Here is a 22360-nt window from a genome sequence, read left to right as displayed (position 1 = left end):
TTTGTGACCATTTAGACAAAGGTAGCTTGGCAAGCTTCACTATTCCTCCTTTTTTTCTAGCCTTTTGATCTTGATTGTTGTGCTTTCTTCTGTTTGTCCCGCAGCCAGAACTACTTCTGCCCACTTTTGCCTCACTACCTCTCTCTTCTTTTGCAGTCTTCTGCAACTAGACCATACTGTCTTTGTAAAGCGTTCACTGCCTGATAGACATTTATGGTGCCAACTAATGCTGTTCTGAGCTTATGAACGTATCATTTATACTGAGCATGTGTCTCTATTACGTGCAAAACTGAGCTGGAGGCTAAGTGATTCCTGCTTCAATCTTCCTCCAGTAATTCTCTTGATGACACAAACCAAATAAAGAATGGAATTTCTATGCCAATCTATTTGTCAGCCATAAATAGGCAATATATTAGTCAAATTTTCAGAAGTGAACAGCAACATATTTCTGAATCCTGGTCTCCAAAATATATGTAGATGTTTTCTTTGGAGTTCTTTGACGTCTTTGTTGTCAGCTGAGAGCTGGCATGTGATATTTATGTTGGCTTGATGAACATTTGGCAAAAGAGGGTAAGAACAAATCTGGGTATAAAATGGGAAGCTTTTTAACAGAGAAAGTGTCTTTCCATAGGTATGGTATTGCAAAAATATGAATCACGTAAGCTGTTCAGTGTAAATAAGGAAAAACTGATTTAAAAGCCTTTATTTTCAGAATTTCAGAAAGAGGTATTTTAATGACTTCAAAACATAAAGTCCTTAAAAGTATATCTGCTACTCAGTGGTGAAATCCAAAGCTTACTTCACATACAGGTGAAGCATTATTTTCATCAGGACTTCAGGATGATGAGAGACCTGACATGTCATCTGAATGTGGTGATGAATTTCAGTATTTTAAAGAGTGATGTTTTGTAGCATTTCAGGCGTAATTGACTTTAATGTCATTATTGAAAATGAAGAGGTAACAGCAGTATTATGTTTTCCCTGCGCCTGGGACTTAGAGGGAATGACTTAGAGATGCAGGCTCAACATCTTTGGCTCTCCCTTGTAAGGTGGGGTAAGGCCAGGGGCTCTTTGCCCACTCCAGTCTCACCCAGAGCACGCGGATAGGAAGCAGGTGAAAGGAAGTGGGGTCAGCCAATAGGTCCAAGCCAATATCATTGGTGAAATAGGCTTTTGCCCCTAAAGAGAAATTACTTCCTTCTGTGAGGAAAAGAAGTTATTGTGAGTCTACTGTAATTCTTCCCTCGGGTTCCCCCAGGAGCAGGATGGCTTCATCTATGTAATTGGGAAATTAGCTCTGAAACAGGATCCTGGGTTTAGCTGGCCTTTACTTTCATGTATTTATTAATACTATTCTGTTTTACATGAAATTTATTTTTTGTTGCATGATTTCACAACCTTGCAAGCAGAAACTATCCAATAACACTGGCCAAGCACCATCTTTAAAACAAATGGAAGTTTGAATGACCTGAAATAAATGTAAAGTGCTTGTCTAGAAGAGATTTGGCAACAGCTGTATAGCACTGAAGTTCAGACAAACAATGGACAAGTGACATTTTAAACTTATTCTCACTGTAAAGCATCCCTGTTTTACAAACTGATCTTCAATCATACTCCCTTACTAGTAATAGCAACAAAGCCCTGCAGTATGTTTGCATAGGGGATGAATTAGCAGAGAACTTGACCTTAACTTTTGCATGTAAAAATGGAGAAGTTATGTTTACAAGAGCATTCCGTGTTCGCTTCCCTTCTTGTGTGGGTATAAGTAGGGGAGTGGGGCTAAATACCTAGTCTCTGTTTGAGCTCTACTCTAACCAAGCTGTGATGCTTATCAGTGTGATTTTGTGATAAAAATTTGTGATTCCTCCACTACACACTTGAAATGCTAGCTATAAACCTAGCCTAACCATTAAAAATCAAGAGCCAAGCACTTAAGCATTCAGAAATATATTTATTAAAAATAATACCAGATTTTTTTAATGGCCCTCTACTTTTTGAGCATGTAAATTGAGTTTTTGATTGCCACAACAGCCAGAAGCGTAACTTTTGTTCCGGTGCTTTCCTGCAAATAGAAAAACAATAAAGAAATTTATATTTGCATGGTCAGACCAAAGAAACTGGAAATAGGAGGAGAAAAAATTTGAAATTTTAGGTCTAACGCAAGATCTAAATGCTAACCATTAAATTTAGCTTTTCTGTTCACCCTTCTTTCACAAATCTGCTACTTTGTAGGGCAGAAATCCCTATAGAGTGGCTGTGATATTCTGACCCCCAGGTAATTTGTGCCAGTATATAAATTGACATATATATACAAATATGGGAAAGAAAAGAGCAAAATGGTGCGTGCAAGCAGGTAGGAAGGCTGGGAAGAGGTGAAGATAAGCTACATTGTTCGCGCTGTTGGTGAGAGAAGGGAAATTGTCACGGCTGTGCCTCCTGGCTGCTGCTGCTGCTGCCTGGGAAATGTGTGTCAACACCACGCAGCGGCAGGAGCTGCTGCGGGGAGGAGGACGCCGCATCTCTCTGTGTCCCTGCTCCGCCTGGGGCTGTTATCTGCGAGGTGCCATTGCAACAAACAGGAGTGCTCATAAGATACTGTTGTCTGCATTGCCTTTTCCTCCCCCACCCAAACAAAAAAAAAAAATCCCAGCTCTGGTATGTAGCAGTGAGTTGTTTGGGGTTTTTTTTCCTGCTGCTGTAAGATTTCAGGATGATCCAACAGTGTATTTACTGGATTTGAGAGGTGTTGTTCAAGGGGGAATTCCACCGCTGCCTCCAAACCAGCAGTTTATGGTATCCTGAGCTGACCTCTACTGAATGTATTACATCAGGTCTGAAACATTTTGTTGCAGGAGCACAGCAGCCTATTCCTTTCATAGGAATGGTTTCATCTATTCCTTGCTGTTAGCTTAATAACCTTTTGCTACTTGAACTGTCCTTTCTGCCAGATTATTTTTTCAAAGCTTCCCCTGGGGTTTGCCATGAGCTGAGTGTATAAGAGACCACTAAACAAGAAGAAAAAACCTCCAGAGATCTTAGCTGTGCAACCCTATTTAAGTAAAAAAAACAACTGTGTTTGATGAGCCTATTACATAGAGCAAACATTTAAAGGACAGAATGCCAAATACTTGTTTGTAAACCTAAGCCTTTATTAGCAGCACTGTTACAGTTATAAAAGAATATGATCCCTTTCTGAGACTCACAGAGTACCTGCATCCCTGTATTAATTCAAAGCGCTGCTGGATGGGCTTTGTGAGTGTTGTAGGACTAATCCCTATGGTTCCTTGATTATGAGCATGTGCAGAGCAGCCGAAGGTACAGTCGTGCATGTAGAGCTAACACACAGAGACTTGCTTTGCAATGCCATGTTTGTGCATGTGTTCCTACAACTGAGAAGGATACAGGGAGCCTGCCTGCCTTGCTGACTTATCTGATGTTTTCTTGTTTCTGTTTCAGCATTCAGGATAATTCCTTCAACACGACAGCTTTAGCAGAGTAAGTGAACACTTTAAAGATGTCCTTATTTTTAAATAAGAATGGTGAGTTTAGTTACTGTAGAGAATAATTGTAAGTAGTATGTGAGAAGTCCCAAGCTATCTGTCACATATTTTGATTTAGTTTTTTGTAATCTAAGTATATTATTGACTGTATGGAAAGGGTTGCATGAAACAGCTGCCTTTACATGTTATGTGACCATTTAGCAGTGAAATACCTTTCTGGGAGAATATATGTTTGATGCACGTCACACATGTTTGAATGCATGATTTTCAGTGCAGGATAAATCTCCTGTGAAAATATGGCTTATTTCTGGTCCTGATGATCTTGACAAACACAAGTATGTCGGTTTTCTAAGAACACATGGTCTGTATTTCCTGCAAACATTATTAGAAAAAAAAAATTCTTTGCAAATATTTTGAAAAAAAGAACTATACATTATTTAGATAGGCCATGTACCAAATACATAATTTCTTTGTAATCAACTCCATAAAAACTCAGTAGAAGGCCTTTCATTTATATCATGATCGTAAGGATATATATGTTGGGTTTTTTTATGGTTGTTTTACAGAGACAACAGAACAGGACAAGGGAGAACATTAGAAAGCTAGAAAGGCAAAGGCTTTAGGAACTATTACCAATGAAATTGTCTTTATTTTATATCAGTCTAAAACACTTCAATTTTGGTGTTCTCTACATTATTATTTTGTATTTGTATTATTTTTTGATTGTTTCAAAAGCTTTTAGGGGAGAGTCTTCAGCAGTAATGTGTCAAGCAGTTTCTCAGGAAGGAAATGTTTTATAGATTTGTGTATTAGGTGAGTTTTTCATTGCTAAAATGCTCATAATTTAAAAAACCCTAGCTGGACAGTGAACTGTTTGCCTAAGTATTGTGGGGACGTGATACATTCTGAAAGCAGGCCAAGTTGTAATCGTCTGAGCCATCCCTAATTATTGTCAGGAAAAGTAACATTTCATAGTGATCCAAATAATTTCCCTCTCATACATTGCTTCGCTTTATTTGCTTACATTGCCTTGCTTTATTTAATATTTTATCTCAGTTACTCTTTTTCTGTGATTGTGGCAGATATGGAAAGATTTAACAGAAGCTAATAAATCATTAAGTCATTTTTTATTATTTTCCTGTGTCCCTATTAGTTAAGTGGTGAATTATGGCCTGTAAAATTCTGGGATGCTCCCCTTTCACAGAAGAATAACCAGATTACAGATAGTACATTTTTCATATTTTTTTTCTCCTTCCCTTTTCTCTGTCCCTAAGTACATCCATTGTTTCCCATAGAGATTCCCCTGGAGCGGCCCCTGTGTGTGCCTCACCCTTGAGGTTTCTGGGGCTTTCTGGGAAGGTGGTGGCCTTTCTCTGTGGTGCTTCATGTGACCATTAAGACAAGGGCCAGGATGGCATAAAAGCTGACTGCGCAGTGCCAGCACTGCCCCTGGGGAAAGGGAGAGGGGTGCAGATGGCGCTGTCTGTGCCGAGCTGAGAGGCAGCAGCATGGCAAAGCTGGGGCTGGGCCAGGCATTGCCTGAAGGGTGACTCTCCCAGTTAAACTGTAGTTGCTTCTGTTTCAGGGGCTTTAATTTTTAATCTTATCTTCCCAAACATAGAAGTAGAAACATGCTTTTAGAAAACAAAGCAAGTGAACAATGACATCTGAAAAGCATTGTCCAAATGAACAAACGTGGTTTCCAGCGTTGATTTCCCTAAATCCTGTTAGATCCTCCCGCCAAAGCCTGTTTTTGAGAACTGCTGAGGATACACAATTCTTACTGATTTCAGCACTGGTTGGTTGTGCTGGCCATATCTGAAAATAGGTTACTTTTATTTAGCAGAATAAAGAGAGAGCTTGCCATGCAACTTTAGACATCCCCATTTGACAATTTCCGTCTTTACTTGTGGCAAAGGCAAAATCAGGGCTTCCTGAATGGTTTAAAATCAGTGATACAACACTTTCAGGAACATTTCCCCGGACAAGGCAAGTGCCTGGAGCTGCTAAGCTTCCAGCAAGCCATGCGTGCAGCCTGGTTTAGAAGTCATTCCTGTGAACATCTTAAAGGTCAAGTCAGCAAAAGGGAGCAGTTTTCAAGTTGTACTGAAATGGCTCCTATGGAAAGGTGAAAATGGAAGAAAGTTAAAAAAAGCTGATCCCGTTAAACTAGAGATCCTTGGAAGAAACATACAGAGGCAGTACTATAAAGAGTCAGAGCAGCAGTCTATCTAGACTGGGATCCCATCTCTGCTCTGACTCTGGCCAGTGCTATAAGATCAGTAATGGATGTACTTATTTTTAAGAAACATATCCGTCAGTCAGTAGTTAGATTGGGCACTGAAGGAAAAGGATTCACATCACTGGTTTTGTCAAAAGACATGCTTCCTGCCCAATGTAAGCTTCAACCCACATGGATTTACGACTTGAAGCTGTTCTGGCGTATGCTCTGATGTTTTAGGAATGAGTGAGATGCTGCTTCAGTTTTTGGGTTGGTGGGAACTCTATTACGTGGCCACAAGCTTTCACAAAACTTGTCAAACTCTTGACTATCCCTTTATCTGTTAAATATAGCTAAAGTTGGACAACAAGATTTAAAAGTTACTGGTGAGAGGAGAAGAGTGTGTGCACATCTGTGTTAATATGTGCAGACAAGTGGCATGAACGCATAAGCTGCATTTCTTAAAGAAACCAAGGTAAAATCACTCTGTGCTTTAATGCAAATGTCCATCATTATATCATGGATTCATCCTTTTAAAGGTCCTGCTATGGTCTTAGCCTCAAGCACTGTCTTGTGTCAGTGAGCTTTCTTGGTTAATATTTATTCTTACAAAGAGAAAAATTTCTATTAGCAATTTCAGTGTATGTTGCTTCTGAACTTCCTCAGAATCTTTTTATTGCATGATGGACACAGTCTTCTCCGATTCATTATTCCTTTATCTTTCCTATCTACTGCTATCCGGCTATTCAAATTTGTTTTGTCGTGCTTACTTATGTTGTTTATAAGTTCTGTCTCCGGCTATTCAAATTTGTTTTGTCGTGCTCACTTAAGTGTTTATAAGTTCTGTTGTGTTTTATGACTTTTATCAGTTGCTGGGTGCTGAGTTAGGATGTCTACTTCTCAAGATCACCTTATTACAGCCAGCTCAGTGAAAGCAACCCCCAGGGCACTTCCCCAAGTCAAGGAGTATGCACACGAGTATGCACACATAGACGTGGCTGATGGAGCTGTGCTCAGTCATCCATCGTCCCTCCAGAGAGTGGTCCCAGTTGCCAAAATGGTCTTTCAGGGCTGAAGGCTGCCAAGTGTGGCGACTGGTGAGAGGAGGGGGTGAGTGAAGCCGGTAGCAGAGCTGCTTCCTCTCACCTCTTCTTCCTGTGGCACATGCAGGAGGGACCGCTTGTCCCTTTAGAGGGTCCCTGAGCTTTGTTGACTGTGGCTTGGCCCATGGTGCACAGCACACCTGGTGGCACCTTACCCTACTCTCATGTCTGTGCTGGGAGCTCTGTCCATCCAGCTCTGACCTTGACACTGTCTCTTCACAGTGTATTTCCTTGCTATGTTTTCCTCCCTCTGAAATTTTCCATTGTGTTTTCCATCCAGGTTCCTGGTTCCTTTCGTACTGGGCTTCCTTCTTCATACCCCCAGTATGTTCTATCCTCACACCTTGCTGGTGTCAGAGACCCATAAGGTAATTAGTGATAGACCAGAGGGGAAGGTGTGACTGGCATCCGGAGGCAAAGGCAACTAGATTTCTATAGTGAATTTATCCAGTTTGTACATCAAACCCTGTCTTCCATCTGTCATCCCACTTTGCCTTGTGGGGAGAACTGCACCCATTGCAGGAACGCTGTGTGATTAGGGGGGATCTGCAACTGTAGTTACGTGTTCCAGTTGCAAGCAGCAAATGCTTTCATCCATATGCTGATGTATTCAGGAAGTGTAAACACTTGAGTGTCCCTTTAAATATTTTCTGCTGCAGTCTGGCTTTTGATAAAGATACTAGCAGAAGACTGGTGGGAAAGAGGAATATATTAAAAATCTTGCCATCAAATTGCAACTCAGAGCTATGAATTTATCACTTAATGTACTCTGTCCTAAGTGGGGCAGCTCTTCTGAAAATTTAACAAGTCAGCAGAAGTACAGGCTGCTTCCCCCATAATGAAGAGATTCCTCTGCCAGCTAGCTTCAAGTGATCCAGGCCTGCTTAGTGTCTGTGCCCTGTGAGTATGAACAGAGGGTGAGGAGAGGGCCCCGACTTTTCCCCCAAAATAATACCTAGAAAGGGTGTATGCATATTTGTTAGGAGTATATGCATATATATGTATGTTTATTTGAAGAAAGACTGCTCATAGGTTTTGCAGTAATATCATTCCACAAAGTTCAGCCATGCTGCACGATATAGTGTTCAACATTGAGTGGTTAGCGTATTTATCCAGACTTTTCTTTTGATTAGGCAGCCTTATTAAAATTCTGGGTTTTGTAACTTAAGGGGATGTAATTGATTATGATTCTTCAGGCATCTTAAAAAATTCTGCTAGTTCACTTTTTAAGACTAACGATCACTTTTATTTGGGGATTCTTTTTCCTGCTGCACAAAGAATGACTGCTCTACTATAGTTAATATTTTTGTAAGTCTAGGAGAAAACCGCCCCTAGGTAATTGTTTCTAATTCTTTTTTTTTCATGTGAAGTGTACTATAAGCAATTAAAATACAGAATTTCTTGTAATTTTCCTGTAATTTTTATGGTAACATCTGAATTCTTTGTCATTGTTATTTCCATCTGGCTGAAAATGATATACCAAATTGTGTTCACTTAACATCTCAAATCCTCTTCCTCTGAGATTTAGACTATCATGGAGCAGCTATGGCATTAAATGATCCCAGCTAAGGTGTGAGAAAGAGAAATGTGTTTATACTTTGAGCTGCACTGTCATGTTATTAAAAGCTAAATTTCTGCAGCTGGCAGATAATCAGCAATAATTTTCTGTCCGTTTTCAAGGTGTGACGGGGATTCAGACTCTGCACATGAAGATCAAGCAGCTAGTTCCAGCCCCAGGTATTCTACTGCAAATTTTGTCTGAAATCCATTGGCAACAAACAAAGCTGTCAGAGTGCTTCTGTTAAACCATTAGAACGAAACCTTTATTCTCAAGGGAATGCAGAATTTCTGGGTATTACCTGCTAAGGCTATTAGCATTTCTGGGAAATGCATGTTTGTCTTGTATACTTACATGTAAACAATATTAAGATTAATTACTGTTGTTATTATATGAGTAAATATATTATTGTCTGTGTTCTTAACGTCACATCATACTACTTTCATTCAGATGCAGCTCTGATGCTAATACATTGAATTTTACTGTACAGCAGCTGGTACAAAGTAGTAGTAAGCAAATAGTAAGTTTTGCAACTGTGCAACGATATGCTTATTGATGAGTGTCTCTGTGGAAAAAAAATCCTTCAAATTGTAATTTGACTGAAGTATTCTTGAGGGATGTTTCTCTCATGGCTATGTTAGTATATGTTGATTGCTAGACAACGCAACTTAACCTTTCAGAAAGATTTTTAAATCAGATGATATCTTAAAATTAGCAACACTTCTGCACGTTCTTGAAATGCCTGTAGGATATAAAGCACCCTACCCTGTAACTATAACAACTGCCTTGGACCACACTTGCAGAAGGTATGGGCAGCAATGGTGTTTAACTCCATAGGCATCCTGCGAGCACCCATCTGGATGCTGATGGGCCACAGATGGAAAGTGAGTTTGGCAGCTCGGAATCCTTAGGAGAAAACATTGAATTAGCAAGTTATGCTTTCTAAAAAAATCTCTGGGGGGTTTAATTCAATAGTCCTTGACTCCCTCGGTTGTGGAAGTTTCACACTAGGAGAGAGGTCATCTCTCAGCTAACCATTAGGATTTTACTAGCTAAAATTAACATCTGAAATTCCACCTGCAAACTAAGCAACAGCCAGGGATTTCAGAGCAGTAATGCTGATCTGCTCATCCTGCCAACTAAGCAGGCAGCCTCGCATTCTGCATTGCGGTAGCTTTCTTAATGGTGCCAGGGAGACACTCCCAGTGGAAGGCATTAGACCAGTCTAAGTTTGGATTGATTGGGTGTGGATAAGACTACCAAGGTGTTCTTAGGAGGTTGCACTCTGTGGGCTAGATGGAGATTGAAAATATCTGTCCCAGATTCAGTGGTTAACTGAGCATCCGTGAGCAACAGTGTCTGTTTAAACCACCAGATATGCTGTTATACAGGAGGACCTCTCCAAACTGAGAGTATATGATACTTGTCCCTTCTACCCAAACACATCTCTCAAACCCTGGCTGTTCAAACCCTACTTTGTAAGTCTACCTCCCCCACTTTGTCCAAAAGCCCTCAAAAACAGAGAGTGTCAGAAGGGAAGTGTGACTCTGGGGAGGAATTATTGTACGTCACGACATTTTTGTGGGATTGTAACCTAGTGTGAATCATTGGACAGGGCAAGGTCTTCTGCATGAAAAAGGCAGTTTCAGATTTTATTTGGGGAATATGAACTATATGGATGAAGTGAAAAAGTGCCTCTAAAACTAGTCTTATTTAAATGGCTCCACAGTTGAATGTGTAATAATACTAACAGTAGTTTAGCTTGTGATTTGACAATAAACAGTAGCCTCTCAGATTTATTTTACTAACATATGCAGTGTTTGGTGTGTAGGCTACTCAACTTGGTAAAATTAAAATGCCATGAATAGCTAAGAACTTGTTGCTGTTCTTCCTTCATAATGTTTTGACAGGTGTCTGAAGTCCTGCCTGATGCATTTCAATTTTATTTTCTTACAGAGATGATGATAACAAAGAAAATTATCCGGACAACGCTGCTGTCTTAGAGGAAAGGCAGCTGCCTTTGCAAGATACTCAGCAGCACAGGCAGCAGGCTGTCATTGACCACGTTCTAAAGCCTGAAATGGGCAACTTAAAGCTAAGAAAACCTAAGCCCATTGCAAAGCTAGAAAATGGAAAAAGCCATGAGGAAAGTCAGGTAAAGAACTAAACTTACCAAGGGTAGGTTTATGACACAGTGTCTGAGCAAACATACCTTTTGAAACGTAAAGTGGGACTCTCTGGTAATCCATGATGTGATTGAGACCCCACAATAATCTACCCTGATTTTCAGGGACCTGGAGTCCTGGAACCTTTCTGTAATGACAGACAATTTATTTTAGCCAGGGAATTGCAGAGAGGGGTGTGTTGCAACTGCTATCAGAAGTGAGTGGAGAGCATAGCTGAAGATATGCAAATATCTCTTTTTAGATTTCCTGTGACTGCTTGCATCAAATATAAAAATTTTGGTAGCTGCAGCACTTGATTAGACTTTTTCTGTTTTGTTTATTTGACTGAGGATCTCTTGTGCTGGTATTTTGGCTGCCAATGGAGAGATTTTATACTTTCCCTTTATCTTACTCTCTGTTTTTTCTCATCTTTAAATAATAAATCTATTCCAACGCAGATTCTGGTTGGTACCAGTGCTCTTGCCCACAGGCTTCCCCGGGTTGCGCTGAGGGAAGCAGAACTCTAACTTTTCTAAAGGCTGTGAAAGAAGACAAGAAAAGAAGAAGCTTCTGCTACTGTCTGTGGAGGTACATTGTTGTGGAGACTCCAGAGTTAATGCCTCCCAGCAGCTGCTATAAGTGCCTCTGTTCTCCCCCGGTGCTTCCCAAGTCATGTCTCATGTGCAGTGTAAGGGATAGAGCTCTGGTCCAGGTTTAACCCCTCAGCTAGAAATATTCTCATAACCAAGACAGTTGATGTTAACATTGGTAGATTGTTGGCCTGTAGTAGACACAGGGACTGAGAGATGTCTGTACTTACATCTCTTCTTTGATGTGTAATGTATTTGGCTATTTTCTGTCTCTCCTCTCTTCTTGTTTGTGGATAGAAATTTGCAGAGTGCTTTTTGTAGTGCTTTGAACCCATCATAGACCAGGAATGATTTTGGTTCATTTTTTCAAATTTAGAGTGGGAATTCATCATTTTGGATGGCATGTCTTATCTTCTAAGTGAGGAATATCCTTTTGAATCTCAGAAGAAAAAGTAAAAGCAAATGGCATCCCAATGGTATTATCATAGTCTCTTTCAGAATATCAATGTCAACTCTTGCCCTAATCTTCTTGCATGTTTTTGCTGGAGTTCATCCTTGAGATGAAGTAATAACTGCTGATTTTTTTGTAACTGCATTGCGTTACTAGGAAATGTTATTTAGGTTGCAGGCAGATGAGGTGTGCATGTTTATCAGCAGATAAGAAAAATGATAGGAAATTTTGCCCTATGAAGAGCAAGTGGAGGCGTATCAGGAAGAGGAGTCATGAAGAAGTCATAAACAGGGCAAGATCTGTCTCATAGATCATCTGTTGCTCTCTCAGCTACTTCAGAGTCTCCTGTCTGCCTGCTCCCTGTGTATGTCGTGCCCGTATCTCTCACCCAATGAAAGCTAGCACAGCACAGATTTGCTGCTCTATGGTATTTTACATGGCTTGAAGTGTTAACTGAAAATGTTGATATTCTTTCACGGGAAACTTTTCGAGTATGTAATTAAACTACCATATAATACCAGTGCAACTTAGATATGCAGCCTCTGGAAGGAAAAACAGTGTCAGACAGGTAATTGTCATGTGACTCAAGGGCTTGAATTAGGAAAAACAAAAGTGGTCCTGGGCCCCCACACTACCCATAGCTCCCATCTCTGGCATACTGGAATAGGCAAGATGTGTAGGCACTATTTTATCTCACCTTTGGTCTGATGGGAGTACTTGAGGGATGAAAGCTAGTGTAGAGCTTTGAGTGTAATATAAAACATAAACACAAAGCAAACATCCCTCCATAACAGGAACTCTACTCATTCATAGAGGGAATTGTATCCTAGCACTGTGAAAGACTTTTTGATGGATATCCTATATCTACACTGATTTCAGTGGTGCTTGCTGTAGAGGAAAGAGTTTACCTTTTGGAACTGTTTGCAGAAGGAAGCTGTTTTGTAGAAAGCATCTACCAAGCCCTTCATTTCACATAGCCTTCATTCTCATTAGTAAGGGTGTGCATGCTCCTTGACCCTGAGTGCTTGCCTTGCTGCATCTTCAGCTACCTCAAGGGCTTTTGTTCTTAAAGAAGCAATCATCTGGCTCCTGGCTTTGTTAAAGGTGCCTATGAAAAACACGGCTCTGCTTGCAGAAGAGCTCTGTGAAGGGTTTGTTTATGTGTGGGGGTTCTCACTGGGATGCTTGATGTGTTATGACCTCCCAAACCCTATCGCAGCTGTCTGTGTTAGCAGCCCTAGTTGTGAACTGATAGCAACTGCTTCTCTCCATTTTGAAGCTGAAAGCAAAGTGCTGCTGTGTTGTTTCTAGTAGCTGTTGTTTACATGTATATGGCAGATGGTTGTTATCTGGAAAAGTGAGCCAGACTGATGCTTTGAAACACTGTACAACTGCATATACCTTCCTTTTGTGAAACACCTTGCCACCAAGCCACTCAATGAGATAAATGATGTACTTGCAAGCAGCTGATGTTGAGCTGACGAACAGCAATATCTGAGTACATACATTTATGAAGGAAAAGCATGATGCACTGCACATGGTGATTAAACTGTTCATCCTTGTTTTCCCGAGTTTATTGATAGAGTGCTTTTTCAACAGTCTCCTCACTTCCCCAACGTGACTTCTCTGTGGCATCAGAAAGAAACAGTGACAATATTGCAGTGACAGTATCTCTTTTAAAGGTGTTGCTCTGAGAAGCCAAGGAAATGTTTGCTACTCATTCCTATGTATTATAAGCCCGTGAGTTGCGTTTTTAGAAAATTGTCCCTTTAAAATCAGAATAGGCTATTGGGAGATAAATAAGTTTGCTGCGTGTGTTGGAAGGATTAAAGTCTGTTGGATGGGAGCCAATTTTGTGTGCCTTTCTACTAGTGAGAATCCAGGGGATTTCCATTGTAGAAAGGTCACTGAGAGGGAACAGACCTCTGTGTTCAAGTAGAGGAAAGATGGCCAACTTGGGGATTTTGAGCTTCACAAGGCTCTCAGTCTGCTGAAGTGCGATTCCTGTGCCTCTGATTTTTTTGAAACAAGTGTAGTACTGTGGTCATGTACCCTAGGTCTTGATGAAGAAAAGGTTATTAAATTTACAGTGATGATTAACAGGACCCAGTCTAATAAAAGTGCAGTACCAAGTGACTTCACTTGACCACTTATCAGCTGATAAAATGTCACTAGAGTAAAGCTGTACCTTGGAGATTGCATGCAGTTATTTCTCTGGGGGCAGGAGCTGGATATGGGGGCAGCTGTAACCTTTCTAAAGTATGGGAAGAGAGGCAGGCTGCTATAATGTGATTGCACTGCTGTACTCCAGCTACTTGGTTTCATCTTTCCTATGGTTTCATGAGCTTCTTTAGCAATTTTGCAATGTTAATCTATAGAAAATCAAATTAATTAGGATTTATTTGACTTCAAGAGGTGAGGAAGCATATGCTCAGAACTTACTCCAGGGAGTCAGTGTGAGAACAGATGGTCAGGAATGGAAAGTCTGTTTTCCTTGCCTAATCCTTTCTCCTGTCACTCACCTTTGATGCACAGTCACAAATATAGATTATTAAAGGAGTCATCCTCAAATTCCTTATTGATACTGAGAGATACTTATAAAATGACGCTAAACGTGCTAGCTAATAGGTAGAGACAGTAAAAGTTCAGTTTTAAAGTCGTATTAATCAAGGTAAACGACTATAAAAATGAAATGGTGGCTTGACAATAAATGCCTGGAGATGGGAATGCTGAAAAATGCTCTGTGAAATTTTGTATTCTAGGCATAAATTAAGTGGGCAAATTGCATGGATTTCAAAGAACTTCCAGTAATTTGACATTAAAACTGTGGGTTTAAATGCACTGGAATGAAAAAAACAGAGCCGATGTTAACACTTTAGCTACAGAAACACATGAACATGTCAGGCAGTCTGCAAGTTCCACTTCAGTTTTTAGGTACGCTGTGTTTGTGTTTAAACCATACCTCCCATTGTGGATTAAATCTGTTCAATTCACTGTCCATTAAATGTTCCTGCTTATTTTCTTGTATGGACTAGCATTTTCAGGAGGGGTAGGAGACACTTTGCTCAGGACTTCAGTCCTGGCTACTTTCTATATTGACACAGCATTATGAGGTATGCCAGGGCTGTGATCCCAAATGCTGGTGCAATATTTGCATGGTGCTTGCATTTGAAGAGAGACAGAAGTGTTTGTATGTTGGATAAAGCATATGAAGGATGCAAGGCACTTTCTGAAGTTAAAGAGCAGATTAAGCTGCTGCTTAAACACAGCAAAGGTTTGTATGCCTGTACGGTAATTCAGATGCTCTGACAGAGATGGGTTATGACATGCTAAAAAAATTGTAGCTTGTGAAACTGAAGCTGATTTTTCTCAACATGTGTATCCATAATGGTAATTTTTGGCTCCTTCCAAACCCATGTATTATTTTGTGTACAAAGCAAATATCATGGTAGTGATTATGCAGCACTGAGTCTTCTCAGCCATGCCTGGAGATTTCCCTCTTCACAGACTGCTTACCAGATGCAGCCTCATTGTACAAGCTTCACTCTCCATGGTGAAGAAGAAACAAAAATACAATAGAAGACAGCACTATACTATTGTGCCCTTGACACATCAGGAATAGAAGTTCCATCAAGGGTGCTTCCCTAGGGTTACTCTTTGACATCCTAATGACATAACTTGTGAACAACAACAACAACAAAGAAAAAAAAAAAGAAAAAAAGAAAAAATAAGAAAAAACACCCATGTCCTCAAACATCAAGCCTGCAAGTGAGCGCTTATTACCAGCACATATTCTTGTCCTCAGCTTTCCCTTTCATCTAGCAGAAACCATCTTGAATTGCTGTGTTCTCTCTGCTAATATTGAAGAGGGGTATCTGTTGCAGAAGAGGCTTCTGCTGAAGCAAGTTCACCACTTTAATGCAGGTTTGGTTTTGCACCTTAACTGGACTGACTTTCTTTGACTGATTAACTTAAATAGTACAACACTGAGAAGGCTTCAGCCATAAGATAGGCTTGCTTAACTTGAAATGCGCTTGTTTCACTCATTTACGTAGCACCCAAAGTTTTCTTTTTACCTGTATTAACAGCTTTTGCGGTCAACTTCTGAAGCTAAGCACAAATGTTGAGGCTGTTGCAAGAACTCTAGACAAGGTCTTCAACGGGTATAAGTCAATGGCTGTTGCCTCTTTCGGTATTTTTATTGTATCCTGAAACTCCATGTTGTCATACGATGGCATAAAAAGCTAGGATTGAAGTCCTGACTAGAAATGTCCCCTAATGATGCTACTACAGTCGTAAGAAAGTCATCTCCTGAATTCCAGTGTCCTGACCTCTTCCCTCTATCCCCCCCAGTCTATATCCCTCAGATTTACAAATAATACAAATTCCCAGCTTCAGTTCCAGAGGTTTTTCTGAGATCTGATTTGTAGTCTTCCTGTGTGTCTCTGTTATTAAATCTCTTTGAGAAAGAATATTTTCAGTATGCATCACAGTGATGATGCAGAATTCTTTCTTCCAGCTTTGCTGGTAGTTATGCTTTTTAGAGAATATGGTGTTATTCTTTCTACTTTCTGTCATGTCCAATACCTAGCAAAATGTAATCCAGTCCTTGCAAGAGATTCTAAGCACAAATGAGGAAAATGCCTGTTCTACCTGGAGACCATCAAACCACTGAAGATTTCTGGGCAAATAAAATAAGCTGAACTGGTTCAATCCACTTGTACCTTGAACTTCAGTGAAAACTGTTGTGTTGACCTATTTAGTCCCCAATCATTTTTATATAACTAGGGGAAAATAATGTTAAGATAGTAATGGAAAAACTAGAAAAGCTGCAAAAAACTGCTGTCTGTTTGTAACCCGAATTGTTGTCTACCATTTTTGGATAAAATATCATTATTCAATGCTAAACTATATTAGATAGACGTGGGGAGAGGGGGAGACATCTGTCCTAGAAGGCTCTGAAGGAGACAAAGGGTAACAAAAGCAAGAGTAACACTAGTCAGTTGAGTGAAGCTTTCACTCCTTTTGCCCTGACATCACCAGAGCTTCATAACATCTAGTCTGAAAAAAAGACAGCCTCTGGTTTGGAGGTCTGTTTTGGAAATTTGCCCCTTGTGGGTAGTAGGTATGATTGGAAAGCTCGATTAACCTCTGCTGGGTCAGTTCTACTGCAGTGGCTGATACCAAAGCAAACTATTTAATGTTAGCACAGGTCTCTTCAACTTGCAGGGAAGGTACTTTCAGACCCAGGGCATGTCTACACTTCATAAATGCAGTGCGGCATACCCCATGGACGGACGTGTGTGTTAGAGTTAGCGCATGGCTGCTTCCTCCTGAGTACCTTCCATTACGATGGCGACAGCTGCCTCTTTCTGGAGATAGATTTCCACACTCTTTTTATACTCATCTCATAGACTAAGTAGGAGGAATTAACGTTCACTTATCCAAAAAATATCCTATAGTTAAAATGTCATCATGGAGAGGAAGTAAAATGCCAGTGATCGAACTTTTTATTTATTTTTGCCAGGGTTTGGTTTTTTTGGTGTTTGTTGTTGGTTTTTTGGGGTTTTTTTTTTTGTTGTTTTTTTTTTTTTTTTTTTTTTTTACAAGATCCCTTAGTCCTTCACCATTGATTTTGATAGGCAGGCACTACATATTTCTCCTGAGAGGAGACCATTTGGGCAACTTCTTAAATTTAAAACTTTTTATAAAGTTGACAATTTTATAAAAGTGTAATTTAGTTTTGTTTAAATACAATGTATCTAAACAAGCTTCATTCATAGCCTGTAAAGATGGAACAGACTAAGAATGAAGTAAAAGCAGCCACTGTTTTTGCAAATGCAGAATGACCTCATCTGAACAGTCCTATCCAAACTTCCAACTCCCATGCTTCCAACTAAGCTTTGAAACTGGAGCAAAATCAGCAAAAATTTACCAGGGGAAGTGAACACTATTGTTTTGCAAAGCACATTGTATTTTAATTTTGTAGACTATTAGAGAAAAATATTGCATGATAAAAGCTAAGAAAGCAGTAGGAAAAAGCCCCACTTTGATTATCACATTTTCAAAGAACTTAATCAACTTACCCCTTTGCAATGCAAGGGAAATATTATAATCCATTTTATAGGTAAGGAAGTTAAGATGTGCTGAACACATCTTGTCACAGCCCTACAACTAGTTTTTGAAAGCTTGGAGTAAAATGCATACCTTTCTAATGCCTACTCACTTCCTCAATTTATTGCACTAAATAGGCTTTTTTATTTTCTGTGTGGCGGGTTGGCTGATGTGACTTTTTTCCCCTCACTGCCTTTCACTCCTCCTGCAGTAATACTCTGTTCATAAAGCTATGCATATGCTAGGGAAGGGAAACAGCAAAAGGAAAAAGGAAGCTGGTTAAGCCTTACAAATCCTTATTTAAGTGAACTGCGTTTGCTTTTGTCAGCCAAAATTTTTCTGATGATGCCCAAGTAATAAAATATTACTGATATATGAGTAAATAATTTCAAATGAAATGTGAATGTATATATAAGCAAAAAAATATTGAACTCTGTGTATAGCACCTCTTAGCTCAGAAGGTGACATCTGTTATCTAACTAATAAACAGAAAATGGGTTATAGTCTGCTTTGGTTTCAAAAAATGTTTTACAGTGAAAGAAGATACTACGTTGTTTAGAACCTTTTCTAGTTTGTGTTTTCCAGTTGTTTCCAGGTTATTACCAAAAAATAACAAAGAACCACAATCAGCATGCGGTCTCATAGATGGTCTTTTTTTCTTAAAGCAAAATATTCAACTAAACCTGATTGGTACTGACAGGGCATTCAACTTTTTTGTTTTTGTTTTTGCTTTGTGCAGGAGCTGGAAAGCGCATTGCCGGGCCTCTCAGAGTGGCAGGGGAAGGCTGGATCCTCAGCTAATGACTATGCACAGAATGTGGCTTTCAGATGCCAGGAAGCAGTCGTGAGATTTCAACCAAGGTAAGCCTTGGGATAAGACAGTGCATTTCGCTTCTGATTAACTGTAGGAAAGGCTAATTCATTTGCTGCCTTTTGTATAAAATATTCAGACTCCTGGCTCCCATTGGTATTTGTATTCTGTATTTATATGCCTAGAACTGTTTGGAGAAAGTGAAAGGGATGAAGATAAGAATACAAATTTCATCATTCTTTAAACCCCTTACATTTCAAGCAAGAACAACATCCTCAGTTCAGAAACTTCAATTCCTCTGTGCCAAGTTTAAAAAAGTATCTTGGCACTTCTTTTCTTTTTCCGCCAGTACTGACTTGCCTCACTCTGAGCTGTATTCTCACTGAGAAATGGGAATGGGAAGCTGCACACCTTGATTTTAGCATGGGTATGCATTTACATACAGTTTAGACCCTGGGTGCTGTGTAACTGTCTTTGTTCCAATGCTGTGAAGGGTACAGGGTGATCAGGTCAGGCATTAGCTGAGTCTTGATGGCGGGTAACTCAGCTGATCATGAAGTAACTCTGCTTTGGTAACTCTTGGAAGTCACAGTTCCTCCTCTGATCCTTCATGGCTGTGCAAGAGGCTAGAAATGGGGTTTCAGCTCACCCAGCTGAAACCAATCTACCAGCGAGGGTGTGTCCTAAGGATAAGATTTAGCTCTTACTGACAGGCCTGGACTGTGTAAATAAGACCATGCTCTTCACAGCCATCAGTTTTTGGGGCACTACTTTACAAATTTCCTGTGCTCAGGTGCTGATTTGGCCCTGCTTTGCTGTGCACATAGAGTTTCAGGCAGGTGAGCCAGGTCTCTGCTCTTTGTTCTCTACCTCAAGGTGCATGACAGCCTTGGTGCTGTGTGGCAGAGGCTCTGGCTCTCTTTGGAAGGACCAGAGCAGCAGCTGTACATTCCAGGGACGCTCAGTGGGTCAGGGCACAACTAGTTGACATAGACAGCTCATTGCCTCCAAGGCCTGTTTCAAGTCAGGACTAGGTTAGCAGTGACAATTGCCATCCAATGGCAGTTTGGTGCTTTATGTGAAATGAAATGATTGCCTTCACCACAGCTCTTAGTAGACAACATTGTAAACGATATTAATTTGTGCTCTCAAAGGAAGCTTTAGCAGAATGACCAACCATTTAATTAGCCTTTCACAAAGAACTGCTTTCATCCTCCAGTGCTTGTATCTGCAGTTGAGACACTGCAAAGTCCTGCATCTCAGAAAGTGTTTCTAATTAGCCCCAGGAAGCCTGCCTTCCCTTTTTCTGGCATTCTTTAAGCTAGGAAAAAATCACATGGATTTCTTGTAAAGAGGAGCATAATGGTATCAGAGAGTTAGACCTACCTAGTGGCTCTGCTGGTAGATGGTCTGTGTACAGGTAGATAATGAAATAACATTGGTTAATTTTGGTTGATGAAATGAACATGAGGAAAGAAACATGGACGTTAAAGACAAGAACCAGAGTAGAGTGTGCATGAATAAAAAAGCAACCACAGCGAAGTTCCCCTGTCCACTTCAACAGTTTGGCCTATTTAGTTTGCCTGGTATTAAACCATTATTCACTATGCTATTTATTCCTGTTTAACGCCAGGGTAGCTCCTTAGGAAGCCAGCGATCCACAAGTGCTAAATCTGGTAAATAATGGTATCATCAAATCTCAACTCTGGCCATGTCTTAGTTTGATTGTATCACAACAAAATGGAGGCGACTTTACTCTCAAATAAGGAATTTCAAACATGGAGTAAACAAGCATTAACGCATGGTCCCTGGCCTCACACACACACTTTATTTAATTTAACTGTCTTAACTGTCCTTGGAAAAAACATTCCCACCACCCAGCCTGGGCAGGGGACTTTGAATTACATATGCTGAAGTTACCACTTTCAGTTTGAGAGTCACTGTGTCTGGTGGCTCCTCTTAAGGGTCACCAGCAGCTTGCCACGTCCCTCTGCCGTCGACCAGCTTTGATAGGGCTGGAGCAATTACATGCCCATGTCTCAGCCCATGCAGATCGCTGGCTGCTGCATCAGGATCACAGAACTTGTTTGTGCAACAGGCTGTGAAACATAGCTGCCAGGGTATGACGTCTTGCCTTGTTTTCTGCCTTCTCTGCTCTGGGACATGGCAAAGGTTAAATATTCAGTCTTGGCGGCAGGCAACAATCATAACTAGATTTTGACAGAACACATCTGCTAGCCCCACAAAACTTGAGTTTCAGTATCTTCCACCCTGTTTTTGCTAGGTTACTGGTAAAATTAGCAATGCTTTGGAACACTACATCTGCCTAGGATCCCTAACTCATAGACCAAAAGCTTTCTGGTCTTTTGGAGAAGAGGAGATGGCCACGCTGCTGCAGGGGTGCCATTGGGCAGGCTCTTCTGTCTATCAGATGTGTGTGTGGAGGATAGGAGAAGAAGAATTTATTTCTGCCTCATACTAAGAAGCAAGGTTGATTATTTCTAGTGCGGCTTGTTGTTCCTTCTGCTTTAATTCAGTTTCTGCAGACTGCTATAGCTCTGTCATTAGGCTTATTGGAGTTTAAAGGTCTAAATGCCTCTGAACTGTACAGAGTTTTTTTTTAAATCTGTTCTAGTGACTGTGGGGCAGCTAAAAACAGTATAGTTTTAATCTGTCTAAATATGGATCAAAAAATACTGAGATATGAAAAACTTTTCAGTACTGTCCCTGTTAAGCAGAGCAATCCAAATTCAGGGTAACCTAGCAAGGGATGTTCATAAACAGAAGAACAGAACAGGCAATATAAGAGAAACAATCTACAGAAATATGACTCATAAGTATATGTGTTGATTGGTTTTGAGGGGGTTACTTTCATTTTATAATAACCACTGCAACAGTGAAGGAAAAGTTTTAGTGGGATTTGAGGGAAATGGGAGAATAGACTTGGTGAAGAGGTTTACAGTCAGAAGAATGAGGGAATACTGTCTTGTTCTTGGCTAAGCTACGTCTGACCCGTGAATCAAGGATTTTGATTGCAGGAGGTGTTTATCATGCGTGGTTTATGAACATCAGCATCAATTTAGAGTATGAAATGCCATCTGCATGGAAGGAAAGCTTTATGTTTTATTAAAAGGAGATGAATTTCTAATACTATTGCTAGTGATTACATTGAATACTGCACTAGTCATTGTGTAGTTGGGTTTGGATAAGGGTGTAATATAATCTCCACCTTTGGGAGATAAAAGTTATATGCAGACCCCAGGAACAAATATTACAATAGAGAGAATTGTCTGGTTTTTAACAGAGAATAGGAAAGTCGGTATAGAACAATAGATATGACTACAAAAAGCTGCTCTTACCAATTGCCTTCTCAAAGGCAATCAGCAAGACTGATGTGGATTGCAGAGCTGTGTACGCTGTTCCCTGAATAGAGGACGGTGTGTTCTTCAGATGCCTGTTACACAGAGAGGGGGCTGAAACATGGGACTCCTGGATGGTGGGAATGTCACTGTTTCAGAGAAGGTTGCATTCCAAGTCAGCGTGGGAACTACACTTTGGTTTTTTTTTAAGTTTTCTGCCCAAGAAAAATTCCTGAAAGTTCCCCCTCTTCCCCATTGCCCAAATAAAATGGGAGTGGAGTGTTTTCATTTAGTAGGACTCAGCTGGTCCCTGGGTTGCAGAGGCTGTAGGATGGCAGTTGCTGTCACACCTATGACTGTTCTCCAGGAAAACTGGAAATGCTGGGAGTCCTGGGCTGCCCTGGATCTTGGGCTCAGCCAGAGTGTTCCAGGATTTCTGTGCTTCCCAAGAGGGAGACCAAGCTCTAGTGAGGTTTTCAGTATTTAAT

The 22360-nt window shown here is 40.4% G+C and overlaps 1 protein-coding gene across 1 annotated transcript in view; it reads left to right on the top strand.

Moving 5' to 3' along the window:
- Window positions 1-3433: 3433 nt before the first annotated feature.
- The window catches only part of FAM13C (family with sequence similarity 13, member C), a 54577-nt gene continuing 35650 nt past the window's right edge, over window positions 3434-22360 (top strand). Inside the window, exons 1-4 of the mRNA XM_009575576.1 lie at window positions 3434-3495; window positions 8505-8561; window positions 10339-10537; window positions 18442-18563. Coding sequence (XP_009573871.1) covers window positions 3434-3495; window positions 8505-8561; window positions 10339-10537; window positions 18442-18563 — 440 coding nt within the window. The remainder of the gene's footprint in view (window positions 3496-8504; window positions 8562-10338; window positions 10538-18441; window positions 18564-22360) is intronic.

The sequence above is a fragment of the Fulmarus glacialis genome, unplaced genomic scaffold (genome assembly GCF_000690835.1).
Source record: "Fulmarus glacialis isolate BGI_N327 unplaced genomic scaffold, ASM69083v1 scaffold6204, whole genome shotgun sequence".
NCBI classification, from domain to species: domain Eukaryota; kingdom Metazoa; phylum Chordata; class Aves; order Procellariiformes; family Procellariidae; genus Fulmarus; species Fulmarus glacialis.
This window is presented reverse-complemented; position numbering and strand designations above follow the sequence as displayed.